Source organism: Suncus etruscus, chromosome 11 (genome assembly GCF_024139225.1).
Source record: "Suncus etruscus isolate mSunEtr1 chromosome 11, mSunEtr1.pri.cur, whole genome shotgun sequence".
Taxonomy (NCBI): domain Eukaryota; kingdom Metazoa; phylum Chordata; class Mammalia; order Eulipotyphla; family Soricidae; genus Suncus; species Suncus etruscus.
The window spans coordinates 12,981,259-12,999,605 of record NC_064858.1 but is presented as its reverse complement, the minus strand read 5'-3'; the positions used below and the strand labels follow the sequence as shown (position 1 = coordinate 12,999,605).

Genomic DNA, 18,347 nt, shown 5'->3' with positions numbered 1-18,347 from the left:
AAGTATAGCTGATTGCTCTGGGGTGCCTCCACATTACAGAAACTTCAGCAGCTCTACACATACCTCAAAATTGCCATCACACCAATAGTTCAACTTCACCACTTTTCCACTGATCTCTGCAGAAACACCTAATTGCCAAAAACTCTGGGCATGACATTTGGGGGCTGAGAACTCTAGGGTCTTTCAGGAGTCAGGGGCTGTCTAGCCTCCCCCAATACCTCCACACTTCTGGAAGCCCCCGCAGCAGTACCCATGACCCACAATCTCTGCCAAGTCAGCTCAACAGCCCAGCTCCACTGATCCTTGATCTCCTGGAACGTGCTGCTGCATATGGAGCCACTAGATACCTCCATATTTTTTAATACTAGCATCCCAGAAGTAATGTGCCATATTAGATGTGAAATGATTATAAAAGTAACATAAGCTTAACAAACAGAACCAATAATATAAAGTAACTAACAACAAATAGCTTAGCAAACCTTCAGCCTATGACTTAATCACCATTGTGAGATATGACAATTATTCCTTTAGTGAAGGTTTTTTTTTTTTTTTTTTTTTTTTTTTAGTAATCCCATTAATGTTTAGTTGTAACAAGCAATATTAAGTAAACTAGTCATAACTGCCAAGTGACAATCAGGGAGATGTGGGAAAACTGGGGATAATGGTTGAAGGAATATTACAATGAAGGTGGGATTGGTGGCAGAACATTGAATGCCAGAAATAACTATTTTGAACAGCTTTGTAAATCATGGTGTTAAGATAATTTATAAAAAACAATTTTAAGGGCCAGAGAGGTAGCATGGAGGTAGGGCATTTGACTTGCATGCAGAAGGGTGGTGGTTTGAATCCCGGCATCCCATATGGTCCCCTGAGCCTGCCAGAAGTGATTTCTGAGCGTAGAGCCAAGAGTAACCCCTGAGCACTGGCGGGTGTGACCCATAAACAAAACAAAAAAAAATAAAAATAAAAATTTTAAAATAAATATATCCCTAAGAACAAAAAGCCAACATATAGATGGTTTCAATAGTGATGTTTATCAAACCTTCTAAGACAACTTCCTACCTATGCCCATTAAGCTTTGCAAAAATATTTCAGAGGGACTAGAGTGTTAGCACAGAAGATAGGGCATTTGCCTTGCATGCAGCCAATGAGGATTTGATCCCCAGCATCCTGTATGGTCCCCCAAGCCTGCCACGAGTAATTTCTGAGCACAGAGCCAGGCATAACCCCTGAACACTACCAGGTATAGCAACAACAGAAAAAAGGAGAACTACCATATGGCCCAAATATACCTGTTCTTGGCATATATTCTTGAAGGGCAAAAACTTTAATTCAATAAGATACATGTATACCTATGGTCATTGCTCCAATTAATACAACAACAAAGATATGGAAAAACCAGATGCCCAAATGCATATAAATGTATTGAGAAGTCAGCGCGGTGGCAAAAGCGGTAGGACGGGGCTGGGTGGTGGCGCTAAAGGTAAGGTGCCTGCCTTACCTGCGCTAGCCTAGGACGGACCGCAGTTCGATCCCCCGGCGTCCCATATGGTCCCCCAAGCCAGGAGCGACTTCTGAGCGCATAGCCAGGAGTAACCCCTGAGCGTCACCGGGTGTGGCCCAAAAACCAAAAAAAAAAAAAAAGCGGTAGGACATCTGTCTTGCACATGCTAACCTAGGATGAACTGTGGTTTGATCCCCCATATGGTCCCTCCCATGCCAGGAGTGATTTCTGAGTGCATAGCCAAACCTCTGAGCATCACCGGGTGTGGCCCAAAAATGTTTTTGTATATATAACAAAATGAGATGCTATGCAGCTCAAAGAAAACAAAATCAGGTAATTTTCAGCAACAATGATGGATTAGAGGATATCATGATGAATGAAATCAGAAGGAAAGGGACAAACACAAATGATCACTCATATGTGAAACTTAAAGGTATGTAGCAAAGTATAAAAGGTGAAAGCCAATGCAATGCAATGAGAGGAGTGATCCACACAATTGAGTTGGGATGGACGTTGAAAGGAAGGGGCAACCAGGTCCTTGGGAAAGTGACTGGGAAAGACTTGGGAAAGTACACTGGTGATGGGTGTACTGTTGGAATTATGTGCATAGAAACCATTATTAATATTCCTGTAAACCACAGAATATCGATTAAAAATGAGTCACTCATATTTTACATTTCTGTGTATTTTTAAAATTATTGTACAGAGGGCCCGGAGAGATAGCACAGTGGCATTTGCCTTGCAAGCAGCTGATCCAAGACCAAAGGTGGTAGGTTCGAAGCCCGGTGTCCCGTATGGTCCCCCGTGCCTGCCAGGAGCTATTTCTGAGCAGACAGCCAGGAGTAACCCCTGAGAACCGCCGGGCGTGGCCCAAAAACCAAAAAAAAAAAAAAAAAAAATTATTGTACAGAACAACTTTTAAAATTAAAAAATGGCTAGAAAGACAAGAGAATGAGAAAGCTATCAGAAAAAAACAAGGAAGATAATCTAAGGTGAATAAAGATTTCCTATAATAAAATTAAATTAGTTCTGCCAATAATTTAAGAATGGAAGCAGGACCATCAAATTGAGGGAAAAAATGTTGCTTCCTTCCAGAAAGAAAGTGAAGGTGGAGAGCTGAATTGTGGTTTCCTAATCCTGACACCAGATGGCAGTAAATTCACAAAACAGTCCAGAGTTTTAGGATGGAACCTAGGGTAAGGAAAGAAAAAATTCAAGCACAGGAGAGGCTGATTTTTTTCCACTCCACAGTCCAGATTAGGCAAAAACCCACAATACACACTTTTCATATAAAATTGTATGTCTGATTATATGAATGGAGAAGTACACTGATTTTAAAGAAGTAGGCTTTCCCCATTTCCCTCCCGGCTCCAGAGGGAGGGTCTGGGGTGGGGGCTTTGACCTTCGGCCTTCCAGCTCCTGAAGGATCTTTTTTCTTCCTGGGAGCTTTGAGGTTCTGCCAGCCCTCCTCCATGCCAAGGTCTCTTTAATCAGGCCTACAAAGGGGTGCGGGACATGGGTCAACCCAGCACCCCTCTACCTCCTTCCTCCGGAACTCCAGGGCTTCCCCTGGGCCACATGCCTGGGCAAGCCAGTGAGGTGGGAATAGCAGCACAATAGGTTCTGGCTTCAGGAATTACCAGAGAAGCTTCCTTACTAAACCTGTCCAAGGTGAAACCGCGCAGGGGGCAGTTTCATCTGTTCGTCATAATCTGAAAGCTGTCCAGGAGCTCGTTTTATTCCTTTACTCCCTCACTCCCACCTCCTGTTACCCCACATTTAAGCATTTTTCTGTACTAATGATTTTTGTTTTGACCAAGGTGGATTACATATCTTTCACAGTAATTTTTGGGTGGAGACTGAAGCTTCAGCAGGCAACACGTGGACGGCATGGCTCCACGCTGTAGGCTTTTTGGCCAAGATAAGGGGGAGATGCGGCTTCAACTGACCCCCACAGCCTTCTCTCTCCTTCCTCCCAGTCCCCAGGGTTATTCCTGGACACCTACTCAGGGTCATAGCAAGGGGTTGGGAGGGGACTGGTAAATTTCCAATTTCTAACAATTAGGAAGCAAACACCTCTTGGGGAGTCGAAAGCTTCAGCAGGCAACATGGGGAGGACATGGCTCCATGTGCTCTTTGCTTATCCAAATCACAGACCAAAGTGGTGTCTCGGAAACAACACCCTCTCTCTCTCTTGACTATTTCTAAAAACATAAAAGGGACACATGTATCTCCTTTGTATATCTCAGATGTATTCCCTTAACATCTATAACTCTTCGAACATCCTCATATAGTGACAATTTTGCCCACTGGTTTTGTTATTTGATTGTTTGATTTTCCCCCTTTGAGATCTGTTTTACTGGTAGAAGAGTATCTCTGTATAGATTTCATGTTTGAACCAAGTTACAGGGAATGTTGGACTTTATTCGTTGGACCCCAGATGCGCCAACAATATCTTGTGGCATTGCTTTTCTTTTGCACAGGCACATTAAAATGGGAAAATAATACATATGCAAACAAGTTCTTATCTAATAAAGATGGAAACACAAATTTGGTAATGCAATTAGGCCTTATACCCTTATCATTGGCATAATGATTTGGCTTAGACCTCAGAAGATTGGGCATCGCCCACACACACCTGAACAATGGATACCATCTATGGAAACAACCACAATTGTCTATAACATTACCAGGATCGAAGCCTGTACCAGGGAACACCTACCACTGCTTTGGCATTGAGTTACTTCAAAGAGTGCTCTCAACACCCAGACGACTCAGCAACAGCCTGCTTTCAGGGCAGATCACTCGGCATTTAATGGTATGCTGAAACTAGAGGATGCTCCACATCAGCCTGACATCAATGAAAGAAATGCACAGAATCCAGAATCTTTAAATATAAGAATCTGATACCAGCAATAGCTAAAGTGTGAAAAAGTTTCACTGGGACCGTGGAGAATGATTCGGGTTGGATAGACTGTTATGCCTGGAACCCAGAGTTGGTCTAATGCCAATAAACTTCCGGGGTGAGGCCTTTTCATAATCAGGTCAAGGATTTTTTTCTATTTTCCCTATTTTTCTGGACCTATGCAAACAACGGTGATTGACACTATCACACCTTTAATATATTTTTTCACTCTTATCCTTTAAGGAAAAAAAATACAATTTACTGAACTTAAAAACAAATAACTGTAGTAGAATGCCTGTCTTGAATACAGGCAGGGGATGGGAAGGAGGGAGGGGGAATGTTACACTGGTGATGGGGTGGTGGTGTTCTGTTTGTGACTGTAACCCAAATATGATCATGTTACTTAAATAAAAATAATTAAAAAAAAAAGAAGTAAAATAAATCCAGTGGGTAACTGGGGAAGAGGGATGTGGAAGAAAGGGGCCACATCATCATCAGTGGTGTATATATTCCTAAAGACTAATTAAGAGTGGAAATGTGTACTTCTGGAAGACCTGGCAGTGGTCAATCACCATGTCTACACCCAGCCAGCTCCCTAGACTCGCTCTGTTCTTGAAAGAGATGTACACGAAGCTATCAAAAATTATGGTACACTGGCCACAAAGCTGGAAGCATGCAATTCTGGGAGAATAGTGTTCCAAGTCCCTGCCATGTTGAAGCCATGTCTGATGTACCCATCACCTGCAATCTACTTAGACTATGGTCCTGCTTCACCATTCCTCTGTAACTTTCTGCATAGACACCAATCTGATGTAAACTCCAGGTTTGTCGGTATTTGGGCTGACATATTTTGAGTGACTATGGGCACTCCCATTTTCACCCTTCTTCCACCCGCCTTCTTGTGTTTCTAGAAAACCCGGCAGTCAAAACAAAGCCACAAAAGCCACAATAGTGCCTTAAATTCCTAAACCAATTTTTTTTAAATACAAAAGCTCCACTTTTTAAGAACACTATCATCCTTGTAGGAGCACACCAATTTAGATGCCAATGTGTATTTCAAGCTACCTAATGTTCAGAAACAAATGAAATAAAAGAATGGTAAACTAGCAACAAGAACCTACTAAACCTTCTGACAAAGACTTAATGAACTTGGAAATACAGTAATTTTCACTAATTTACTTGTCTTTGCACTTTTTTCCTCTTTGTTTTTCTTTTTTTCCTTTTCTTAATAATTTTTCTCCCACTTACCTGGAGACAAATGTATTATGATCAACTAAGTCAACTATGAAACACAAAGTCTTTCATTAAAGTGAATTAAATTTTTGAAAAAGGTAATAGTATATTATACATGGATGGGTATGAAGGCTATTATGCTCAGTAAAGTGAGTCAGAGAGAGGATCACACAGAATAATCTCACTTATAGGAAGTTAAAAAAAAAGAAAAAAGAAAACATGGTAATAATATTCAGGACAATGGAGAGGACCAGAAGGACCAGTAGATGATAGGATGCTTGCACACAAATACCAGAGAGTAGTGCAGTCAGGGTAGAGAAAAGCCACTATGAAAACGATAGCTGAAAATGGAAATGATCACTCTGGACAATAACTAGGTGTTGAACAGAAAAAATGATATGCAAGGTACCACTTCATTAAAAATAGTGAGATCTATGATGTCTAAAGAGAAACAGACAGAAGGGAGAAAAGAAGGAAAGAGAGGAAGAGGGAGAGAGAGAGAGACAGAGAGAGACAGAGAGCAAAGGAGAGAGAGAGAGAGAGAGAGAGAGAGAGAGAGAGAGAGAGAGAGAGAGAGAGAGAGAGAGAGAGAGAGAGAGAGAGAGAGAGAGAGAGAGAGAGCTAAATGTTTGCCCCAGAAGGGAGAGTGAGCGGGGAGGAAATTGGGAACATTGATGGCAGGAAATGTTCACAAGTGAAGGGTGGTGTACATTGTAAGACTAAAACAAAATCATGAATAATTTTGTAATAATGGTGTTTAAATAAAAAGAAAACATTACTAGTATAAAATCACATTAATTTTTAAAATAATAAGTTATAAAAGGTATAAAATATACCTATTTTTTAATTTATATACCTATAAAAGAAAAAGAACTTTTGGGGGCTGAAGAGATAAAGCACAGCGGTAGGATGTTTGCCTTGCATGCGGCAGACCCAGGATGGACCTGAGTTCCATTCCCGACATCACTTATGGTCCCCCCGAGCCTGCCAGGAGTGTTTTCTGAGTGCAGAGCAAGGAGTAACCTTGAGCATCATTGGGTGTGGCCGAAACCCCCTCCCCCGCAAAAGAAAAATAGCTTTTGAAAAACAGTTATTTTTCAATATATCACTGACTTAATATTTTACAGAGTAAGAGTTTAAGTTTAATCACCTATATGATGATTATCACCTTCAGAACAGTTTTTTTTTAATCTCTCATATGTGGGATATAAGCAATATAGTAACTGAACAACAAAAGGCCAAAGTCATCAGAACTAGACTAAAACGTAACAAGAATATATGGCTATAAATCAAGAAATGGAAGAGGGAAGCTTACTAGATACACATAGGACATTTCACCCCAAAAATGCTGAACAAGCATTCTTTTATATTGCACATGGCAGATAATCCAAGACAGGCCACCTGCTGGACCATAAAACATGCATTTATAAAATCAGATAGATATGTTAACAACTATGTTCTCATCTCAGATTATGATGTACTGAAAAAAAAAGAAATAAGTATAACACCTGAAAATCAAACAGCTCAATAGTCATCAACCAGTGAGGTCAGAGAAGAAATCAAAATTCTTGAAAACAAATGTGAATGAAAACACAAATTATCACAATTTCTGGGTATAGAAAAAGCAGTGTTAAGAGGAAAAAATATAGCTTTGCAAGCATTCATCAGGAAGGAAGGGCCTACATAAATAACAGTGGCACAACTTAAGAATTGGAAATGAGGGGCCGGAGAGATAGCATGGAGGTAGGGCATTTGCCTTGCATACAGAAGGACGGTGGTTTGATTCCTGGCATCCCATATGGTCCCCTGAGTCTGCCAGGAGTGATTTCTGAGCGAAGAGCCAGGAGTAACCCCTGAGTGCTGCTGGGTATGACCCAAAACCCAAAAACAAAAAATAAAAAAAGGAATTGGAAATGACCCCTCAAAAAAGTAAAAGAGCCAAACCAAGCAGGAGGAAGGAAATAATAAAACTTAAGAGTAGAAATTAATAAAATGGACACCCAAAGAAACAAATTCAAATAATCAATGAAAACAAGAATTGTCTCATTGAACAAAAAAAGAAGATGGATAAAGACTCAGAAAGGGAGAACAGGAGATCCCTGATAAATTGAATCGAAATGAAAAGGATGATATAACTATAGATACCACAGAAATTCAAGGGGTAGTCAGAGGTTACTTTAAAAGTCTAAAAACAAGAGAACCAGGAAGAATTAGATAAATTCTTGGACTCTTATAACCTCCCAAGGCTGAAGAACAATGATTTGGAAAACCTTCAACAGACCTACTATCAAAGAAATTGAAATGGTAATCAAAAGGCTTCCCAAAAACAAAAGTCCAGGCCAAATGAATTCAATAATGAATACTTTCAAACCTTTAAGAGGACCTACTGCCAATTTGTTTTTCAGATTCTTCATAAACTAAAAAAAGAGCAACATTCCCAAACAGTTTCCATAAACTAATATCACCCTAATACCAAAAGCAGACAGACACCACAAAAAAAAGAGAATTAAAGGCCAGTAATGAACATGCAAAGATCCTCAAAAATACTAACAAATAGGTGGGACTGGAGCAATGGCGCAGCAGTAGGGCATTTGCCTTGCCTACGGCTGACCCAGGATGAACCATGGTTTGATTCTCAGGATCCCATATGGTCCCCAAGCCAGGAACGATTTCTTTTTTTTTTTTTTTTTTTTTTTTGTTTTTTTGGGGACCACACCTGGCAGTGCTCAGGGGTTACTCCTGGCTGTCTGCTCAGAAATAGCTCCTGGCAGGCACGGGGGACCATATGGGACGCCGGGATTCGAACCAACCACTTTTGGTCCTGGATCGGCTGCTTGCAAGGCAAACGCCGCTGTGCTATCTCTCCGGGCCCGCCACGAACGATTTCTGAGTGCACAACCAAGAGTAACCCCTGAGCATCACCAGATGTGGCCCAAAATCAAAAAGAAAAAAAAAAATATTAGCAAACAGAATCTAACAGTCCATCAAGAAGGTTATATACAATGACCAAATAGAATTTATTCCACAGATGCAAGGTTGGTTTAAATATGCAAATCAATCAATATAACATATCCATAGTAGAAAAAAATAAATCAAATAACCATAGCAGAAAAGCATTTGACAAGGTCCAACATGCAGTCATGATAAAAATTTTCAACAATGGGGCCGGAGCAGTGGTACAAGCGGTAATGCGCCTGCCTTGCCCACGCTACCCTAGGACAGACCGAGGTTCAATCCCCCAGGGTCCCATGTGGTCCCCCAAGGCAGGATCGATTTCTTAGCACATAACCAGGAGTAAGCCCTGGTGTGGCTCAAACACAAACAACAAAAAAACCTTTCAACTCGGGGCCGGAAAGATAGCATGGAGGTAGAGTGTCTGCCTTGCATGCAGAAGGACAGTGATTCAAATCCCGGCATCCCATATGGTCCTCCGAGCCTGCCAGGAGTAACTCCTGAATGCGGCCAGGTATGACCAAAAAACAAAAGCAAAAACAAAAAAACCCAAACCTTTCAACAAGATGCAAATTGAAGGAACTTTTCTCAATACAGTGAGAGCACATGGCAAACATTCTCCCCCGTGGATCCCACACCTCCCTCTTCTCTAACCCCCAATTCATTTGCGTCATATTCCCCACTGTTACCTTTGGATCTTGGTTGGTACCTGGCTGTGTATAAGTCCCATATATGAGACAAGTTATTCTATATCTACCCCTTTCCTCTGACAACATGACTCAGCATAATATCCTCTAGTTCTATCCATACAGCTGCAAATTGCATGATTTTGTTCTTTCACAGAGCTGCACAGTATTCCATTGTGTATATGTGTCACAACTTCTAGTTTCATTCATCTAAATTAGGCATTTGGGTTGTATACATATCTTGGCTACTATACTAAGTGGAGCAATAAATAAAGGTGTGTATATATCCTTTGAAAAGAATGTTTTTGTGTTTGAGGGATAGTTGCCAAGAATTATTGACAGTATTGACATTTTTAAATAACATATATTGGGGGCCAGAGAAATAGTACAGAGGGCAATATGCTTTCATTCCAATAACCAACTAGGGTTCAATCCCTGGCATGTCATATAGTTCCTGGAGGATCACCAGCCAGTATGGAAATTCTATTCTATTTTTCTAAAAATTTCCACATTGGTTTCCATAGAGGTTGACATTCCCAAACAGTGGATGGAAATTCCTTTCTCACCACAATTGTACCAACATTGATTTTGTCCAAATAATACTGATAAAAGGAGGTAGGGCAACAGCAATGGTACAGTGGGTAGGAAGCTGACATCGGGTGTATCCCAGTAACTGCAGGTTACTGCATGATTCCTGAGCAACAAAGGAGTCACTCATGAGCACAAGCCAAATATAACAACTGAGCACTGCCAGAGTGGCCTAAAAACCTAATAAAGTTTCAATATGGGGTCAGGGATTGGGGTTACACCTTGAGAACACAAGTAGTAGAGTTCATGTTTAGCAGGTACAAAGCACTTAATTAAATTTCCTGTACCACCTGTAAAACATGGTTGGTGCAAGATGGCTGATTCTAGTCCTGGTAGCTCTGAGCACCACTGGAAGTAAGTGAGCCTGATAGCTTCCAAGTACAGTTAAGTAATAATACATCAATAGACAAGCTCGGAACGTGAACCATCAGGAAAAAAATACTGGGTCAAGAATTACCAGGAATGACCATTCTGTCCCCTTAACCACCACTATTCAAAAGAAATGCAAAAGTCATTACTGAAAAGACTTTCTGCAATGACATATATTGGGGGCCAGAGAGATAGTACAGAGGGCAACATGCTTTCATTCCAATAACCAACTGGGGTTCAATCCCTGGCATGTCATATGGTTCCTGGAGTATCACTAGAAGTAATCCCTGACCACAGAGCAAGAAAAAAGCCTTAAGCACAGGTAGGAGTGGCCCCAAAACAAAAATAAGATAATGTATACTGAACACTTGGTGATAGTCTTGTTCCATATTTAAAAATATTTACTATTGTTAATGGAGGGGTACCATCATATCTCCGTCCAACACCCAATTCTTGTTCATGGTAATCAGTTCCAACTATTGTCATAATGGTTCCTTCTCTGCCATAACCGCTTTGCTTCAATATTTGTAGAATGACTGTTTCTACTGACCCTCCTTTCTATTATTTCTGGATATTATTACCATACTGTCTTTTATTTTTCTTATATTCCACAGATAAGTGAGATTATTCTATGTCTACCCCTCTCCCTCTGACTCATATCACTCAACGTAACTCAGTATTTAAATCTCCACATCCATCCAGGTATAAGCAAATTTCATTATTTCTTTTTTCCTAACAGATGAATAGTATTCTATTGTGTAGAGAACTATAGTTTCTTAAGTCGCTCATCTGTTCTTGGGCACTTGGGTTGTTTCCAGCATCTGACTATTATAGTGATGCAATGAGCATGGAGTGCAGAGGGCTTTTTTGTATTGCTTTTGTGTTCCTAGTGTGGAATCTTAGGAGTAGTTCAAATATTTAAAAATAACTTATTATCAAGTTAAGTGTCAATATAGAATGCTAACTATAATGCAACTTTTATATGTCACAAACGTATAAAATGCTTCATGCTTTCAAAAATTTCAAAAAAAATTCAATATTTAAGTATGGCGATGTTGGATTCAATGACAGACATCTCAGAGTTTTAAGTATCAAAATAGTTACTTGGTGTTACTTTAATCTCTTTACCTGTATTCAGGTTGTCGGCCTGCAGAATGATCATCTCTTGTCCACCGATAGCCAGATTCATCCTGTAACATAAGAATGTTACTTAAATATACATTTACATTATGGTAAAGTTGGACAAACTAACAATAGTATAAAAATTTACTAAGATTAAAAAAATACAAAAACATCCTCCATTTCTCTGAACTTCAAAGGCACTAAAAAAAAGAGAGAGATAAGTTGTCCATTGCAATAACTAATTCAGTAGACTGAGAACTTGTGGTATTAAAAAATACATTTATTTAGAGGCCAGAGAGATAGCATGGAGATAAGGCGTGTTTGCCTTGCATGAAGAAGGTCGATGGTTAGAATCCTAGCATCCCATATGGTCCCCTGAGCCTGCCAGGAGCTATTTCTGAGCATAGAGCCAGGAGTAACCCCTGGGCATTGCCGGGTGTGACCCCCTCCACAAAAAAAAAAAAACACATTTATTTAAATAGTGGGATGCCAAGGATTAAACCCAATCAACCGCATTCACTTTCTTCTTTCTTTCACCTACCTTCCTTCCTTCCTTCCTTCCTTCCTTCCTTCCTTCCTTCCTTCCTTCCTTCCTTCCTTCCTTCCTTCCTTCCTTCCTTCCTTCCTCCCTCCCTCCCTCCCTCCCTTCTTTCATTTTATTTTATTTTTCAGCAATACCTTGTGACACTCAGGGCTATGCTGAGTGTCTGTACTCCTGGCTATGCGCTCAGAAATCGCTCCTGAATTGGAGGGACCACATGGGATGCCAGGGGATCAAACAGTGGTCCGTCCTAGGCTAGTGCGTGCCAGGCAAATGCCTTATATCCTGTGCCACTGCTCGAGCTCCGTCATTCACTTTCTTAACCTTGTTAAAGTTCTCTCTGGGGTCAGAGCAGTACAGCAGATAGGTGCTTGTCTTACACCAAACCAAACCAAATTTGGACCGAGGTGTTCCATATGGTGCCCCTGAGTGCAAAGGAGTTCAGAGTCAGGAATAACCCCTGAGCATCACTGGGTATGACCACAAAACTATAAAAATAAAAAGTTCTTCCACCAAGGTTCAAATTTAAGCTGAATGTATGTAGAATTTGCTACATTTCCATTCTTCTATTATATATTTTCCCACCAGACCTCCCATTAAAAATAAAATTATAGGGGGCGGCGAGGTGGTGCTAGAGTTGTAAGGTGTCTGCCTTGCAAGCGCTAGCCAAGGAAGGACCATGGTTCGATCCCCCGGCGTCACATATGGTCCCCCCGAGCCAGGGGCAATTTCTGAGCGCTTAGCCAGGAGTAACCCCTGAGCATCGAACAGGTGTGACCCGAAAAAACAAAAATAAATAAATAAAATAATAAACAATATGAAATCATAGCTAAACATCTGAATTACTTACAAATTTAAAACAGTAATCAGCTAAAAATTGTTTTCAAGTTCCTCTATAGTTATCCTCTTCCACTTATAGAATTATGTGGAGGCCGGATCAATAGCAAGGTGAGAAGGCTTTTGCCTAGCGCACAGCCAACCAGGTTTGATTCCCGGCATCCCAATTGGTTCCCTGAGACCACCAGAAGTAATTTCTCAACGTAGAACAAGGAGTAACTCACACAAAAACTCCTCAATAACCATAGTGTAAAATACTGGATCGAATAAGTTGTTGCTGTACATAACTGAACGCTAAATAGAATTTGTATTATGAGAGTTCTGACGATCTGGTAGATTTTATAACAATAATAAAGTACTATTGGAGCACTACAAAGTTTAAAGAAAAAAGCCATGTTCATGTAGATTCAAATACAAATTGGTTTAAAATATCCAGACTATCTCCCTACACTACGTGGTCATGGGATTTTCATAAGAGGTCTAACAACTGTTTCACTGAAGTCCATAAGACTATCTGGAAGAATGAAACTGCTGACAAAGTTCTGTAATTTCTACAATACAGACAACCCATACATAATGTGTCCATTCAACACCTACAATACCTTATTCTATTAAAAAAAATGGCATATTTCAAAACTGAACAAAATAAAAATCAACTATAAAAATAAGGAAGCTGGGCCCAGAGGAATAGCACAGCGGCGTTTGCCTTGCAAGCAGCCGATCCAGGACCAAAGGTGGTTGGTTCGAAGCCCGGTGTCCCATATGGTCCCCCGTGCCTGCCAGGAGCTATTTCTGAGCAGACAGCCAGGAGTAACCCCTGAGCACTGCCGGGTGTAGCCCAAAAACCAAAAAAAAAAAAAAAAAAAAAGAATAAGGAAGCTGTAAAACTCTAAAATTTAAAACAAATGCAGGAAAATTCTGAGTATCATTACTACTTTAAAATTATCAAGGTGATATAGCATGATAAAATAAATTTCCATATTTTTCATCCTGAGTTAATAATCTACCTCCATTTCTTCATGTGAGACAAATGAAAACTAATTTCAATGGTCAATGTGAGGTCAAATTTTATTATAAACATGGTTTTTATTTTGATTTGGAGCCACATCCAGTGCTGCTCAGGTAACTATGTTTGTCTCTATGCTCATTAAGTATTCCTGGCAGTGGGTGGGGGATCATATGGGATACTGGGATTGAATTTAGGTCAGTCACATGCAAGGCAAATGCCCTACCAACTGTATTATCACTCCAGCCCCAATTATAAACAATGTTTTGATATGTACTATTAATTTAGTGGGGGAAGAAAACAAGAGAAAACTTATAAAAATAATGATTCAGCAATAGAATGCTATACGTATGCAAGTCAGGTAAAAGGAATTATAATAAAAGGAATTATATTAAGGAATAGTTTTAAACAAGCTCAATAACAGACTATTTAATTTTAATTATGAAAGCTGATCAATAGATAAAATATCACAGTAATAATGACAATAGCAGCCTCTACTTTTAAGTGCTTGTATAGAACAGAGGTTTTTGAATTCTTTCTAAGTAGGCTTTATTAATAATATCACCAAAAACAGGAATGAGTCTCAACATTTTTAACCGAACCTCACCCACAGCATTGATAATGAAGAAAATAAATATCCAGAGAAGTAAAAAATGCACAAAGAAGCACACCCAGTTATGATAACCCTACTCATCATATTTCATGACTAGGGCAATAAACAGATTACCTGCATCTGGCTCTGCCAATTCAGGGATAAAAAGCAAGCTTGTGGACTTAACATTGTTTATAGAAAAAACAATCAGACTTTGTCCAGCTTCCCCAAGATTCTTGATGACCAGTTCCCATTTGAGTGCAATTCAACAGAGCAACAAACAGGAAGTTATTAATTCAACTGCCTTCTGGAACAATCACATACATTTCAAGAATTACATGACTTTTAATTCATTTTTAAAAAAGGCAGAAACAATGAGTCCATGGGGAAATTTTACATACTCCTCTGTGAGGTGGACCACTTCTTCGATCATGAGAAAAACTGCGGCCCTCGTCATAGTCTCGGTAATCAGCATGACTGTAACATCTATTGTAGTTTCCTTCATCAGGTCTCTCTAGCAGTGGCGTTTTCTTTGGCACAAAATTAACTACTCTAGGGCAGCCATCCTGAAACAGACAAAAAGAAATATATAAAAATCACTAATTTCCCTGTTTGGTTTTGGAAATAATTTTTTTTATCCTTAATCAAACAGAGTAAATGTATAAACAAACAAAGATACATTAATGGAATAATATGAATATAATTAATAAAGTCTTCACACATTAAAGGAAATAAAATTGTGCAATGACAAAGTCAAATGTTCACAGTAACATGCAACAATGCAAAAAATTAATTATAATAGAAGGAAAAATACATCTTAAAAATACAATACTTTTACAGTAACTCTTAATCTCTATTTAGCTACACATTTTTTATAAATAAAGCCAATTAAAACAATATATCCTTGGTCTGCTATATTTGAGGTATACTATTCTGAAGAAATAAAAGTTTTAAAATATAAAGCAACAACAAACAGGGAAGTAATACTGAGGTAAACAGATCAAAAGAAGGGGCCCGAGAGATAGCATGGAAGTGGGGCATTTGCCTTTCATGCAGAAGGTCATTGGTTCGAATTCCGGCATCCCATATGATATGGTCCCCCAAGCATGCCAAGAGTGATTTCTGAGCATGGAGCCAGGAGTAACCCCTCAGCGCTGATGGGTGTGACCCAAAAACCAAAAATCAAAAACCAAAAAAAAAAAAAAAAAAAAAAAAAAAAATCAAAAGAAACATTTGACATTTACAGCAGCAATAGAAAAAATAAATTGCCCTGGTCTCACAGGTTTAACTTTAGTTTTGCATTTATTTTGGGTATTTTTTGTTCTTTTTTTTTTTTTGGTTGTTTTTTGGTTTGGGGATTATACCAGGCTATGCTCAAGACTTACTTCTCGCTCTTCAATGAAAGATCAGTCCATGTGGGCTCAGTGGACAATAGCTGGGGGTCGAACCAGGATTCAACAAGCCCAAAGCAAGCCTTATCCAATGTACTATTTTTCAGCACCAACTTCACAGAATCAAAAGCAAAACAAAACCCAATATAAAATTTAAATTTATTTCTAAAGTAGAATGTTGTTAGTATTTTAAGGTTTTAGGAAAATAAGATTTTTGTGTGGGAATTGGGGAACTGAAGAAGGAAAACATCTATAAGCTGCTGTGAAACAGTTCAACAAAAATGATTCTTAGTAGAAAGGACAGAGCCACAAAAAAGGTCTTGAGTATTCATAACGAGTCTTTATATCAACTATATATTGTGAGAGAAAATTAAAAGACACTAAATATGACATGATCAATATAACTGATTTCACACACTCGCACAAAAAAAATATATATAAAGCCCTACATTCAAGGTTGATTATCTTTTTTTGTTTGTTTGTTTTTGTTTTTGTTTTTGGGCCACACCCGGTGACGCTCAGGGGTTACTCCTGGCTATGCACTCAGAAGTCCCTCCTGGCTTGGGGGACCATATGGGACACCGGGGGATCGAACCGCGGTCCGTCCAAGGCTAGCGCAGGCAAGGCAGGCACCTTACCTCTAGCGCCACCGCCCGGCCCCAAGGTTGATTATCTTAAGCCTTAGTTTCATTCTTTAAAATTCCAAGCATTTGGCATGGTACTTAGCATACACTAAGTACTAAAAAATAAGTATGCTCTTTTGATTACTTCTACTGAATTTACGAAAAATACAATTTTAATTACTCTTAACAGCGATAAGTAAAACTATAAAATTAAATTGTGAAGTCAGAGAGATAGCACAGTGGTGAGGCATTTGCCTTGCATGCGGCCAACCTGGGAGGAAGCTGGTTCAATTCCTGGCATCCCCAGATGGTCTCCCAGCCTGCCAGGGGCTATTTCTGAGTGCAGAGCAAGAAGTAACAATCTCTGAGTGTTCTGGGTGTAGCCGCAAAACCAATCAATCAATCAATAAATAAATAAATAAAGTTTAAAAAAAAAGAGAAAAAATTATTAAACTGAACTAAACAAAATTTCCAGTCAGTAGTAAATTTGTCAATGTGCCAAGAAAACTTTAAACAGGATTTGCATGTATTAAAGAGTAAATTACCCTATGTAATTTCCCCCCTCAATTTGGGTGATTTTTTTTTCAGTTATATTAGGTATACCTAGTAACATAATACAAATGAATTCGTTGGTAGCTTACAAAAACTACTTCTGACAGAGATATCAATTAAATCTAGGAAAATAAGCTTCTAAAAAAAAAACCTTAACATAACTAAAGTTGGCAACAATACAATTTACAGCACTTTCTGATTAAATTTTTTATTATCCACATAAGTAGAACCACTGATTTCTCCAATTCTAAAATAAATAAATAAATAACCTATTAAATCCCATTCCAGGATTCAATAGTACAGTGGTTAAGGAACCAACCCTGGCACTGCATGGACCTCAAGCAACACCATCACAAAATCCCTAAACAGAAATAGGCACATTAGGAGCTGGAGGGATAGCACAGTGGTATGGTGTTTGCCTTGCAGAGAGCAGATCCAGGATGAATGGTGGTGGACCCCATCATCCTATATAGTCCCCGGTACCTGCCAGGAGCGATAGATTTCTGAGCAGAGCCAGGAGTAATCCCTGAGAGCTGCCGAGTGTGACCCAAAAACAAAAAGAAAAAGAAAAGAAAAAAAAAAAGCCACATTAAACAAGAAGTTCCACAATACACTCAATTTTTATATATGCTTATCTGAAAGAAAACCAGAATGAATAAATGTCTATATAATTATTCACTGTGGTAGATTACCACCTCCAAATCCTTCTACAGTCTCTACAAAGAATGAATCATACTACAGCATTTCCAGATAGCAGGCTAGTATCCAAGAGCCAGAAGAAAGTGGTGTTGGTCTTTATATTAGATTCTACCACCAAACCACTCCCTCCCTCTAGTCACATATGCCATACATAATGAGTTAGTACTAAAAACAAAGAAGTAATCAGCTGAGGGTGTGGGAGTTGAGGAGACTCGGAGTAGGTAAGCAAGGGTCTTGAGGCTATGGGAATGCTTTGCTCCTTTCAGCGAACTTTCTCTCCAAAATGGGATTTTTTAATATACTGCTCATATGTTAAGGCCTGTATTTAAGAGGCAATTTGAGGCCCAATTACTCAACAAACAGCCTTTTCCTTTATAAAATTGCCACCATTACTAGAAAATTACTTTGGGATTGTAAAATATATATTGCAAAACTCTCAAAAAAGGACCTTCTGAGGCCGAGAGATAACATGGAGGTAGGGTGTTTGCCTTGCATGCAGAAGGACACTGATTCGAATCCCGGCATTCCATATGGTCCCCCGAGCCTGTCAGGAACGATTTTTTTTTTTTTTTGGATTTTGCACACTCCCGATAACGCTCAGGGGTTACTCCTGGCTATGCGCTCAGAAATCGCTCCTGGCTTAAGGAACAATATGGGACACCGGGGGATCGAACCGTGGTCTGTCCTAGGCTAGTGCAGGCAGAGCAGTCACATTACCTCTAGCGCCACCACGCAGGCCCCACCAGG

At 39.5% G+C, this 18,347-nt stretch overlaps 1 protein-coding gene across 2 annotated transcripts in view; it reads right to left on the bottom strand.

The window, feature by feature from the left end:
- The window catches only part of PPHLN1 (periphilin 1), a 105,189-nt gene that overhangs the window by 52,098 nt on the left and 34,744 nt on the right, over positions 1-18,347 (bottom strand). For both annotated transcript variants that reach the window (XM_049783835.1, XM_049783836.1), the window contains exons 3-4: positions 14,737-14,901; positions 11,366-11,427 (exon numbers count right to left, since the gene is read on the bottom strand). In XM_049783835.1, the coding sequence (XP_049639792.1) occupies positions 11,366-11,427; positions 14,737-14,901 (227 nt within the window). The remainder of the gene's footprint in view (positions 1-11,365; positions 11,428-14,736; positions 14,902-18,347) is intronic.